The 13,459-nt window shown below is 25.4% G+C and overlaps 1 protein-coding gene across 5 annotated transcripts in view; it reads left to right on the top strand.

The window, feature by feature from the left end:
• LOC105257855 (synapse-associated protein of 47 kDa) overlaps positions 1–13,459 on the top strand; it is a 149,201-nt gene that overhangs the window by 112,397 nt on the left and 23,345 nt on the right. For all 5 annotated transcript variants that reach the window (XM_025413810.1, XM_025413802.1, XM_025413821.1 and 2 more), the window contains exons 5-6: positions 7,810–7,950; positions 11,312–11,451. In XM_025413810.1, the coding sequence (XP_025269595.1) occupies positions 7,810–7,950; positions 11,312–11,451 (281 nt within the window). The remainder of the gene's footprint in view (positions 1–7,809; positions 7,951–11,311; positions 11,452–13,459) is intronic.

Here is a 13,459-nt window from a genome sequence, read left to right as displayed (position 1 = left end):
ATAAAGTAAATATGTATATTTTTCACGGATGTTATACAAATTCAACAGTCAATAATTAAGTCAATAATTAGTCAATAATTAGTCAATAATTATGAGGAATAGATTCTAATGTCAAAACGTTATTATATGAATTAAACTATATTATATGAATTAAATTATTACAATATATAATTAATAGAATAAGTATAATAAAAAAGTAAAATCTTCCAAAATTTATAAATGAACAAAATATTTGTTGTATTTATATGCAAATAAGAAAATAAAATACAAAAATAAAATTATTTTCATTTATCTGTATTGAAGGAAAAAAAACGATATAAGAATATTGAAAAGATAGATTTCAATATGTTCCAATATATTCATAAATTAAAATTTTAGGATAGAAATATATCAATTACATTTCTTGTAATTAGAGCTTTATTTTAATCTTGATGAAAAATAGGAATATTAAAGATCTAACAATGAACATTTATTATTTATTTTTTCTTATTATTTATTTATTTATTTATTATTATTTATTTATATTATTTTTTTAATTATTTATTTGTATTATTTTTATATTGAGTAATTTCTCTGGGACGCTTGATGTATTATATATTTCTGTCTGTATATCGATATAGTCAGAAGTATAACAAATCAATGCTATTCTGCGGTTCGAAAATATACGGACGAGTGTTCTGTATCCTGAACACATGACATTTCCTTTCCAATCCTCGTGTTTCTTGTTCTCGTTTCAAGATTACGCTGATATTTCGTTGCTGTCATACGCCAATTGCATGGGACGATTTATCAGCGAAGAAGTCAATATTTTATTTACAACGAGCGAAAACACGCGTCGCAGTTATTTCAAGAAACGTTTCGTTGCTCAAACTATTATGGATAACGTAAGCAATGTTATGAATTTGTATTCGTCGATTGCCTTTTTGTTAGGGTTGCACAAGATCCAAGACAAGACAATATTCGTAAAAATATTGTATTGGTATTGAAAATTTTCAAAAATTTAAATCTTGTCTTGGTGTTGAGTGAATATTGGTAGCAAAAATCTCGTCTTGTATTGTCTTGTCTCGATTTTATTAACAATTTTTTATCTAATATTAAAAAATTATTTAAATAATATTTAACATAATTTTTGTAATATAATTTGAAATAATTATTACTATTGTATTATATTTTAATTATAATTATTACTATGTAATCGATATAAATGCCGTCTATTTACATAAAAAAACATTTAGAGTTTCAAAGAAAACAGAAATAACTTAATAACTATTTACAGACTCCAAGGGAATGTGCAGATATAAATATTTTGGAATGATAAAAAAATCAGATTCATATTTATCCCACATTGTCAAAAATGGCTCGAGACATTTTAAGTTCAACTGCTTCGTCCGTGCCAATAGAAAGACTTTTTTCATAGAAACTCTATGTCAAAAAATAGAACCAGATTACAAAGTAAATCTTTAAAAGCATTAATGTGCATCAATTCCTAGGTGAAATGCTCTTTAATGTCTAAAATTTGCGAATCTGATTTCTAATTTATAAAAATGTTATATTATTAATATTAAATGTTTTTAAATTTATCAATATAAATGTTTTTATTGAATAAAATTTTTTTAAATTCGTATATAGTGATTTTTTTCATTTACAAATATAAATATTTTAGTTTTTTTGAGAACCAATAATCTTGACAAGACTAATAATCTTGACAGTCTTAGTCTTGGTATTGTCTTGATAACTAATTAAAAATCTTATCTTGATTTTGTCTTGAAATTGAAGACAAGACAAGATAATATCAAGACTAATTTTGGTATCTTGTGCAACCCTAAAGCAAACTCGGTATAAAAATTTTTATAAAAATGTTATATTGTATTAATATTAAATGTTTTTAAATTTATTAATATAAATGTTTTTATTGAATAAATTTTTTTTAAATTCGTATATAATGATTTTTTTTCATTTACAAATATAAATATTTTAGTTTTTTTGAGAACCAATAATTTTGACAAGACTAATAATCTTGACAGTCTTAGTTTTGGTATTGTCTTAATGACTAATTAAAAATCTTATCTTAATCTTGAAATTCAAGACAAGACAAGACAATATCAAGACTAATCTTGGTATCTCGTGCAACCCTACTTTTTGTTTTTCATGGAAGAAAGAAAATATTTTATATTTTATATACCTCTGTGTTTTTAAGTAAAACGGATATTTGCGTGATTCTGTGCATAATAAAAATCAAGCAGATAGATATAAATTATAAAATAATTGAAAATAGCAGCGACTTCACGAACGCGAGAATAAATAATTTTATTATTTCATAGCACTTTGCTTTTATCTACTCGTTTGTAATTTTCTCTTTATTCTCAACTGCATTTTTTTGCATCCAACATGCATTCCTTATTTTGCTTCATGTTTCACTTTTTGCGCGTACCAAATGCAAGGTGGAAAAAGTCAAACCATCCATTAGCGGTTTTTGAGTAAATAATTATTCTCGTAAAATATTAAAATCTGAATTAATCTTGATATATTTGTTTTTTTATCTCTGAATAAGAATGACTGAAATTAGATTTTTTATAAATTTTTATTTCTTATTATTTGTATAATCTATGAATATTTTATTTTAATTACATATATACGTATGTAGATTGAATATTGGTTTACAATGAAAAAATGGATGATGTCACTCAATTAATACGGATTGACGACGATAAAAATGATAAGAAGATTGTGATTGTTTTAAACAATTTAATGCTCAATATTTCTATTCAAAAATAAATTCAGGAAAAGAAAAGTACAATTGTTTATTCAGAAAAGACTTTTAATCGTTCCGAATTTTTACGAAATATTTTTGAAATATTTTATCGCAGAAATTTATATATATCTATATTTTTTCACAATTATTTTATACGCAATTTCGAAAAATATACGCGTGTAATTTTTCGCGAGCTCAGCTAATGGTTTCGTTTGTTCTGGACGAATGTCCAGTAGGAGGAAGATTTATAGACACCTTTACTCGAAATAAATGAAACCAACTCTCGTTAATCACGACTCTTGACTGCTGAAAACGGAAATAATCGAAATTGGATAATTTAGAAAAAGAAGTGAGTCATATCTGGTCCTCGAGATACTCGAATTTACGTTCATCCACGAAATATTCGTTTTGCGTTGTCAATTCGTCCGCCCAATACAATTTATTTATCAATAAATTTTTATACCACTCGCGGTAGACAACAATTTCCTTCTTTCATGCAAATTGTTCATATTTTTCACAATTGATTTCACAATTAAACGTGGTTTACGACAGGATATCTACTATCTGAAAAAACATGGAGAATTTGGAATTCTTGGGTTTTTTTTATATCTGAAAAAATCGGGGAAATTTAATGGAATTTTATTGCAATTCAAGGAATTTTTAAAAAATTTTTCTTTGATAATTTTGCTCTTACACTATTGTAACCGACAAGCTAAATGAATTATGTGTTTAAAACCTATTATAAGCATATATATATTTCTGTATTTATACATTAAATCTCGTAACACAGAATATACAGGGTGGCCCCGAACGTTTCAGTCTGACTTCGAGATCTTATAGAAAATTTAATTCTGAACAAAAAATTTCCCATAAAAAATAAAAATCTTTTTCTTTTATGAAAATAAAATAATTTGTTTTTTAACTAACTTTTATTTTATTTTCATAAAAGAAAAAGATTTTTATTTTTTATTTTTATCGGTTTTATCAAGAAATTTATTTAGTTTCATTTTCTTTTCACCTTTTGCTCTTCCTTTATCAGAGGTTTTTGAGCGATAACTTCTTAAGGAAGCATTTTTCGACTATGTTTATAGGAAATTTTTTGTTCAGAATTAAATTTCCTATAAGATCTCAAAGTCAGACTGAAACGTTCGGGGCCACCCTGTAGAATAGTTTTACATTTTCATTGTAATTTTTACCGATAAAAATTAAAAAATGTTATGCAGATGAAAAATATGTTATGGAAGCTATTCAATTTTTTTCAGTCAATTGTTAAGTGTTAAATCTAGAACTTGAAACTTAAGTAACTCTTTATTTTTCCATATGCGTCAAAAATATTAGAAGATTTAATTTTAGAAAAGTGCATTCAAAAAATGTCTAGAAAAAATTCTCTTTACCTGAAATTTCAAATAAAATCGAACCTAGAAGGTTCGGAAATTTTCAGGAAATTTTTTTTTATAAAATTTGAATGGACATTTTGCATAAGAGAAAACTAAGAAAAGGAGGTCAAAAAGATAGAAGAGCTTCATTTTTTTTCGAAAAAAAGTTTCACAATGCTCGATTAAAGCGACAAAACGACGCTATCGATCCTCTCCATTAAAAATGTCCATACAGGAAATGAAATATATTGTTGCTGTGCGGTAAATGCACCGCGAATTCGGCAAGCTTCATTGATCCACGCTTGATCTCGTGCTGAAGAAACTCGTGCAAGAAACTCCTTCCTGATTCTCAGCACTTCCTCTGACCTCGTATTTTCATTGCATTCAGCGTATTGTATTCTTTATGTTGCCAATTCGGGTCCCACTTTTTGCACACTTTTTTTTAAGTTGAAGAACAAAAAAGTAATCAGCAATTTATTAGCGGCTTTCGAATAATTAATTCCGAAAAATGCTAGATTTTAAGTCAGTCTTAACATATAAAATATATTATATATATTAATATATAAGATATATTATATACAGGGTATCCTAAAAATCTCGGACGAATATTTCATAAACTATGCACTTTAGAAAGAAATGTTTCAGACAAAAGTTGTATGGCTTGAAGGGGGCCATCAGATAGTGGCAATGATTTGACATGGGAGAGTCATTTGAAAGTCACGTGAAGATCACCGTCAATTTCTTAAATGGAACTCCCTATTTTTTATTACATATTACATATTTATATTTTATTACATAAGAAAAAACATAGTTGTTTTTAAGAAAAAAATATGTAACTTGCAATTAACAATTACATTTTTTTTTAAAAACAGTTATGTGTTTTCTTTACACCAATTGATTCCTCTCATTATTTTGTACATAAAATTATTAAGGTAAGATAATCGAAAAATGAATATTTTACTAGATATTTTATGGTTTATGCAAAATTAAAAAATGATTTCAAGCCTCATAACTCGAAAAATACTCAATGAAGAAATACTTTATTATAATGTTTTGAAAAGTTCTCGAGATAAGCTACACGAATATGTAATAAAAATAGGGGGTTCCATTTAAGAAATTGACGGTGATCTTTACGTGACTTTCAAATGACTCTCCCATGTCAAATCATTGCCACTATCTGATGGCCCCCTTCAAGCCATACAACTTTTGTTTGAAACATTTCTTTCTAAAGTGCATAGTTTATGGAATATTCGGTCCGGGACTTTTGGGACACCCTGTATATTAATATATAAGATATATTATCTATTATATATTTTCTCACGTATATAACAAGGTGTCTACTTCTAGAAAAAAATGGAAATATTTATAGATTGGAGTATTTACAGATTTCCTTTGTATCTGGAAAAATCATTTATAGATTGGAGTATTTACAGATTTCCCTTGTATCTGGAAAAATCAGAAAATTTTCATGGAATTTTATTTAGATTTCAGGGAAATTTAATAAAAAATTCTTTTTATATGACAATTTTGTATATTATAAAGTTATTCTTACATTGTAAGCAAGTCCATATTATATTTAAGATATATTTATTTTTATATATTTATATATTTTTATATATATATATATTTATATTTACCTTTGTTTACATTGAATATCTCTTAACAAAATATTAAATATACACTAAATATTTTTCATTGTAATTTTTAATAATGAAGAAATGGAAGTGTGCAAATGAAAAATGTTTATCTTATGAAAACAATTTTTTCCAATAGATTTGCAAATCTAGCACTTGAAGTTAACTTGATTGTGTTTTTTTCCTTTATATCAACAAAAAAATATAAGAAACACAATAAATAAAACTTATTTTAGAAAATTGATTAAAAAACCTTTAATATATATTCTTTATCTAAAATTTTGATTAAAAATATCCAAAACATCAGGGATCTTTTATTTTTTTTAGAAAACTTGAATAGATATCATGTATAAGGAGGAGCGAAAATAGAGAATTTTGATATTCTTATATCTTTGCGCGCATATAATTACTTTCGGATGATATAAAAAATTCTAATTTATTCATAGAACTAAAAGTTACTGTAAAAACCAGCTAGATTTATGCAAATTGTTTTCTCATAAAAATCCATTTTTCCTTTTTTTTTAAAAGAGAAAAAAATAGTTTCTATTATATTGCGTGTGTATGTGTGTATTTTCAACACTAAATAACTCGCAAATGAAAACGAATTCACGGCAGCAAATGACAGGATGTCATTCGTGTGATAATAAGTTCTCGCTAGGAACGAAGTAAAAAATATATCGCGCGCCGATTATTTCCATCGCGTAAAAGCTTTCTCGTTAATAACGAGAACCGTCGATTATCAAAATGCGCTTTATTCTCATTCATGGGAATCTCTGTTCGTGTCCTCTGCAATCAGAATTGGCCAAAAAAGTCCGATGAGTAGAAAAAACCACGATGAATTTTCACTGCGGACTTTAACCAATAAAATAAATTGACAAAAATAAAAAAAATAACTAATATGTGACACTAAAATATATTTATATGACTTTACGTAAAAAAATATTTTTGATTTAATTATTTTTTGTTTTAATTAATAGCTCATATTATATAATTATTACGGATTTAAAAAAAAGGAATTTTAATTTAATAAAGTCTTTTTTAATTCAAATTAGTATGTAAAATTTTTTTAAATAAGAACTTGGATATATATATATATATATATATATATATATATATATAAAATTAAATTGTATATTAATCTTTAGTTTAGTAAAAAAATAACAAAATTGAAAATTTTTATCGAAATATATATCTGGTTTGCGTTTTCCTTTCAATCACTTTTAGCAAAAAATTAATTATTTGCTACGTTGACTCCTAATCCATTACAAATTTTATTTTGAATAAAGTTTAAATTAAAAAACACTTCCTCAATTAACGAATATTGATGAGAAGATTTTTTTTATTCATGTTAACATTTTTAACGGAAAGGATTAATCTTTATCGATTTTTCCAAAAAGTACCGGTTTGATACCATTGGATTTTATCTAAAAAAATGTGAAATTTTGCTAAATCTCCTAATCTATTACAAATTTTATTTTGAATAAAGCTTAAATTAAAAAACACTTCCTCAGTTAACGAATATTTTATTTTGAATAAAGCCTAAATTAAAAAACACTTCCTCAATTAACGAATATTGATGAGAAGAATTTTTTATTCATATTAACATTTTTAATGGAAAGGATTCTTTAAGGAATCCTTTCCGTTAAAAGGATTCTTTAAAGGAATCTTTATCGGTTTTTCCGAAAAGTATCGGTTTTGTACCTTTGGATTTTATCTAAAAAAATGTGAAATTTTGCTAACTCTCTATTACAAATTTTAATAAAATTTCTAACTAATCTATTACAAATTTTATTTGGAATAAAGCTTAAATTAAAAAACACTTCCCCAATTAACGAATATTGATGAGAAGAATTTTTTATTCATATTAACATTTTTAATGGAAAGGATTCTTTAAGGAATCCTTTCCGTTAAAAGGATTCTTTAAAGGAATTTTTATCGGTTTTTCCGAAAAGTACCGGTTTGGTACCATTGGATTTTATCTAAAAAAATATGAAATTTTGCCAACTCTGTCTGCAATATATCAACGGAATGAATCTTTCTGTTTCAGAGGCTGATCGCTGAACTTAACAAGGAACAGGAGGCCTTCATCGCCAGTAAGCAGACAGGCGAGAAGGGCGAGGCTGTTGCACCGTGGGTCGGTGCACCGAATGAAGACGCGCTACGCGAGGAGTGCTTGTCACTTTCAACTGTGAGTGATTTCCGTTTTCATTTTCCATTATGAAGACTTGGGAGAACTTTGAAATATTTAAGAAACTTCCTGTGTCTCGCAGTTCTTGTGATGCGCTACAATTATCTCAAAATCATGTCCTTGTCACGAAATCATGCCTTTGTCATCAACTTACTAAGGAACTTCGCGAATTCGGATTTTTTCATTTTAATATAAACTTTGCGTGCATGATTATACAGGGTGGCCCCGAACGTTCCAGCCAGACTTTGAGATCTTATAGGAAATTTAATTTTGAACAAAAAAATTCCTATAAACGTGGGTCGAAAAATGCTTCCTTAAGAAGTTATCGCTCAAAAACCTCTGATGAAGGAAGAGCAAAAGGTGAAAAGAAAATGAAATAAGAAAATGAAACTAAATAAATTTCTTGAAAAAAACGATAAAAATAAAAAATAAAAATCTTTTTCTTTTATGAAAATAAAATAATTTTTTTTTTTAACAAACTTTTATTTTATTTTCATAAAAGAAAAAGATTTTTACTTTTTATTTTTATCGTTTTTTTCAAGAAATTTATTTAGTTTTATTTTTTTTTATTTCATTTTCTTTTCACCTTTTGCTCTTCCTTCATTAGAGGTTTTTGAGCGATAACTTCCTAAGAAAGCATTTTTTGACTCATGTTTATAGGAAATTTTTTGTTCAGAATTAAATTTTCTATAAGATCCCAAAGTCTGGCTGGAACGTTCGGGCCACTCTATATAAAGGGTAAAAAAGTTTAGAAATTTTTATAATTAATTCTGAAAAACTGGAACGTCCCGTTTGACCACTTTGCCAATTATATTGATTGACCATAGCCAATTATATCGACCTGTGCCTGGAATAACGAGCAACGATTGATCAATCAGAGAGTTCTATTTTGAATTGGCCAATTGGCGACGTGGTCAATCGGATATCTCTGAAAAATTATTCTAAAAGATGAAACCATGTTTTATCAGGAATATTCCCGGAAAATATCCAGTAAATAATAAATTATACTCCCGGAAAAGATCTTGAAAAATTGGTATTCTCAGAGACTTTTGTTTTACGTTGAAAAATAAGGGAATTTTGTCGTGAAATTTTATTGGAACGAAAGGAATTTGATAAAAAGTTGATTAAATTTTGTGTTAAACATTTTTGTTAATCTAAACAAGTTTAATTTTGAAACTCTGAAGACTACTTTAATAGCTTAAAAATTTGAGAAATCTATTCTTTTACAATATTTAAATTTTAAAATTTTATGCGATTTTATTGATTTTATTTTTTTTATCAATCTTTTGTGTTGGTTTTATCTTTTATATGATTTACACTAGAAATATTTTTCTCATAACATAATATGTATACACATATCTCTTGATATTTTTAGAGTGTATATAATATTTTATAACTCTTCAATCGATATCAAATGTTAGTTCTTCAGAGCCTATATTTTATTCGATATATAAATAATTATTTTAAAATATATTTATAAGAAACGTGAAATTTTTTATGTTTAAAATATATTAAAATATATTTTATTCGTGTTAAAAAATCACGCAATAAATAAATTTATTTTAAAATTGCATCTAAAAATATTTTAATTCTGTCTGGAATTTTGAATAAAAGCATCTGAAAAATCATGAAATTCTTAGAGAATTTATTTACAAGATTTGAGTATAGATTCTTTATGTTTACAATACTTTTTTCTCGATATATTTTTAAAATTAATCGAGATTTATTATAAATATTTTATGCAAAAATTTTATTATAAATATATCTCTATTTACTACGCAATAAAATTTTGAAAGAAATTTAAAGAAAAATAATTTTTTTAAATTATAATTTAAAAAGTTTATAAAATTATCTTGTTTTATTTTCTTTTAATTAATTGGTCTTAATAAAAGTGTGATATGATAAAAATTTGTAATAATTTGAATAATTTTTGCGATATATCAAGAAAATCTGAAAGAGTTTACATTACTTATGAAATTTTATCTCTTCAAATCGTTTTTCAAAAATTTTTCAAAAATTTTTAAATTTTTAAATTCATTCATACCTCTTTTACACATGCAAAGTTTCATACACATTATTATTATACATATTATTATAAAAATAAAATTAAAAATGAGTAGCTAACAACATCAGCTTGTTAAAATTATTTCCCACATTAAATACTCGCAAAAAATATTATTTCCTAATTAATTGCTCATAATATAATTAAAAAAATCAATCAATAAATAAAGAAATGGCAGTGCTAGTTTATTTACAAAAAAAAAAGTAAAATATATCAACGCAATTAATTGCTGCTATTAAAAATATCTTGATTGTATCGTTAAAATCCGAATTCCTTTAATCCTTGATCGTATCTTTTCTCGCACGTGAGTTTTTTAAATATAATTAAATATAACTTTTTTTTAATAGAATGTTTTTGATTAAATTTCTGCACTATCGCACATGCATAAAATTATCTTTATCAAATTTCTTATCAAATTTTCGCTCAAAAGATTTTCATCATAAGATGAGTTTCTCAGTTGTGCGTCACAAAGATATCGGATTTTCAACTATCACACCATACAAAGGAATGATCAGTTTTTTTCTCTTTCGGCTTTTTTCAATTTCAGTATATTTTCCCTTCGTTTAACTATTTTGTGTTTGTAGTAAATCAAAACCGATTGTTAGTAAAAATACTGCAACATTTGATACGCGTTGAAAATTGTAGAACTTCTTTTTTGGGATCGTTTTACACATCGTGTTACACATTTTTGAAACTTTAAAAGTTATTCAAGTTATTAAAAATTTTTACGATATCAACACTTTTATTTAAGACCAATAAATTAAGAAAAAATAAAACAAAATAATTTTATAAACTTTTTAAATTATAATTTAAAAAAATTATTTTTCTTTAAATTTCTTTCAAAATTTTATTGCGTAGTAAATAGAGATATATTTATAATAAAATTTTTGCATAAAATATTTATAATAAATCTCGATTAATTTTTGAAAATTTACATGATAGCCATGCAAAATCTTGTGGAAAAAAGGGACGAAAAAGTGTTTTGATAAAGAGAAAATGACAGAAAAATTGTGAGATTTTTAAAAAATAAAGACGCGATCAAACATCGCCTCTCTTTTAATGGAAAAAAAATTTCATTACTAAAACGCGATTTTAATAATTCCTTCCTAACTCAAATCTGCTCGTAGCAATTACGGGAGGAAATTTTCCTCTCGGATGCTCTTCCTGTTTATTCATGCCCGGCGTTTTGCTGTTTATTTACGCAACGTTGCAAAGGATTAAGTGCCACGGATTTGGCGTCTGGCTTTAAACGAGCCGGCCGGATTAAACGGGGATCTTTTACCCTCTCATGGATTTCAGGATCGACGTAATTTTGTGAGAGCGCCACCACCAGGGGTAGAATTCGCTTGGGACTTCGAGGCAGTTCAGCCAATGGCACAGGCCACTCTCGCTCTGGATCCGAATCTTGAGACCATGAGGTTCGAGCTTGTGCCGAAAGTGTAAGTAATAATTTTCTCATTTCACTTATTTAATATCGAATATGAAAATTCTCAGAATTTTGGCGCGATTCTTCCGATCAATCGTCGTTATTTCACGAATGTAATTTTATTTATGTTATAATTATATTTATATTATAATTATTATATTTATTTATTTTATTATATTTATTATATTATATTTATTTATTTTATTATAATTATTATATTATATTTATATTATAATTTTTTAAATTAATTAATACATGAAAGCAGGGTTGGCATGTTTTAAACAATGTGTTTAAAGCTGTTTGATTAAAGCTTGTTTAAAATGTTTAAAACAGTGAACACTGTTTTAAACATTTTTGTTTTAAACTGTTTTAAACTACTGTTTAGAACCGTTTAAAATATCGCAAATAAAATATATGATTATTTGGAAAAAAAAATTATAAAAAAAATTAGAAAAAACAAAAACTAATAGATATGTATGTTGCAAAAAAGTTTTTGTTTTAGTGTTTTTAGCTTTTTATCTATATTTATGTAACATATAGATATAAAAATATAAATAATAAAATAAAAATGATAAGATGGGTATTATTTTAGCAGAATATTTATTTTTGGATATTAAATAATAATCAATACAATAAAGATTACTTAGAAGATATTGACTGATTTTACATTTTACATTTTAGCATTTTAAATTAATAGTACATAACTCATAGGGTCAGTAGTTCTAAAAAAAGTTCTTCTTTTAAAAAGAAGAATTGAGGTTTTTTATTTTTCTTTTATTTATAATTTATGTTGAGAGTTAAGCATGAGGTTACTTAATAAGAATAGGAAAGGAAGTATTATATATTAAATATTATTAACTAGAACCTTTTTTTAGAACTACTGACCTGCTATGAGTTATGTACTATTAATTTGAAATGTTAAAATGTAAAATATAAAATCAGTCAATATCTTCTAAGTAATCTTTATTGTATTGATTATTATTTAATATCCAAAAATAAATATTCTGCTAAAATAATATCCATCTTATCATTTTTATTTTATTATTTATATTTTTAATAGCATTGTCAATTTTGGCAACGTTATTTATAGTTTAACGCTAGCGAAAAATTTAAATATTTACACAGATCAAAGCTATTAAGTATTTTTTGCTTGTTTAAAACATGCTTTTTTACTTTACTTAAAAAACACAAATAAAACAAAAAACATTGTTCTAAAAAAAAAACAATGTTTTTTGATTAAAATAAAAAAAATAAGTTTTTTCCAACCCTGCATGAAAGTATAATGACACAAGGAACAAAAGCTATCGTTTGAAATTCGTTTACTCGAAATTAATAATTCTGCAGCATTATTCTTCTTTTTATCGCGCAAGAACAATTGCACTTTTCATAAAATTGTATTGTAATCACATGACGTGGCGTGTAATAATGAAAAAAAAATTGATGAAAATATTTATTTTTATTATTAATTCGTCGACAAGTAGAAGTTCATTAAATAAAAATGTGATTGATTGACTGATGGGAGTAGTATTTTCGAAGAGGACGGGATCATTTTCAATTTATTTTATGATAAACAATTCAGTAATGAAATTAATGCAATATTTGACATAAATAAAATGCATTATATTACGTCCGCGAAATTATTTTTCGAACGAAATAATTAGATCAATGGCATTGCTTCAAACAACAAATGTTTCCGAGAGAGCTTCGGAAATATGTATGTATATAGAGTAGTCCGTAAATACGTAGTGAAAATTAAGTAAGTCAATCCTTAGATAATTTTTTTCTTTGTGAAAAGTTGATATATACTTTTTAAACGGTTTAGTTCCAGAGATTCAAAAAGGTGTTCAATAAAAAAATTATATTTTTTTTTAATCTCGAAGACAGTTCAAATGAAAAGTTCTGGTATCATTAAAGGTGTACAAGTGGTTATTGAAATTGAAATTTTGACAGAAAGAGATGAAAAATTTCAAGAAATTTTAAGAAAATTGGTTTAAAAAAAACATTTTTGTGAAATATTCTAT

The sequence above is a fragment of the Camponotus floridanus genome, unplaced genomic scaffold (genome assembly GCF_003227725.1).
Source record: "Camponotus floridanus strain SB8 unplaced genomic scaffold, Cflo_v7.5 scaffold11, whole genome shotgun sequence".
NCBI classification, from domain to species: domain Eukaryota; kingdom Metazoa; phylum Arthropoda; class Insecta; order Hymenoptera; family Formicidae; genus Camponotus; species Camponotus floridanus.
This window is presented reverse-complemented; position numbering and strand designations above follow the sequence as displayed.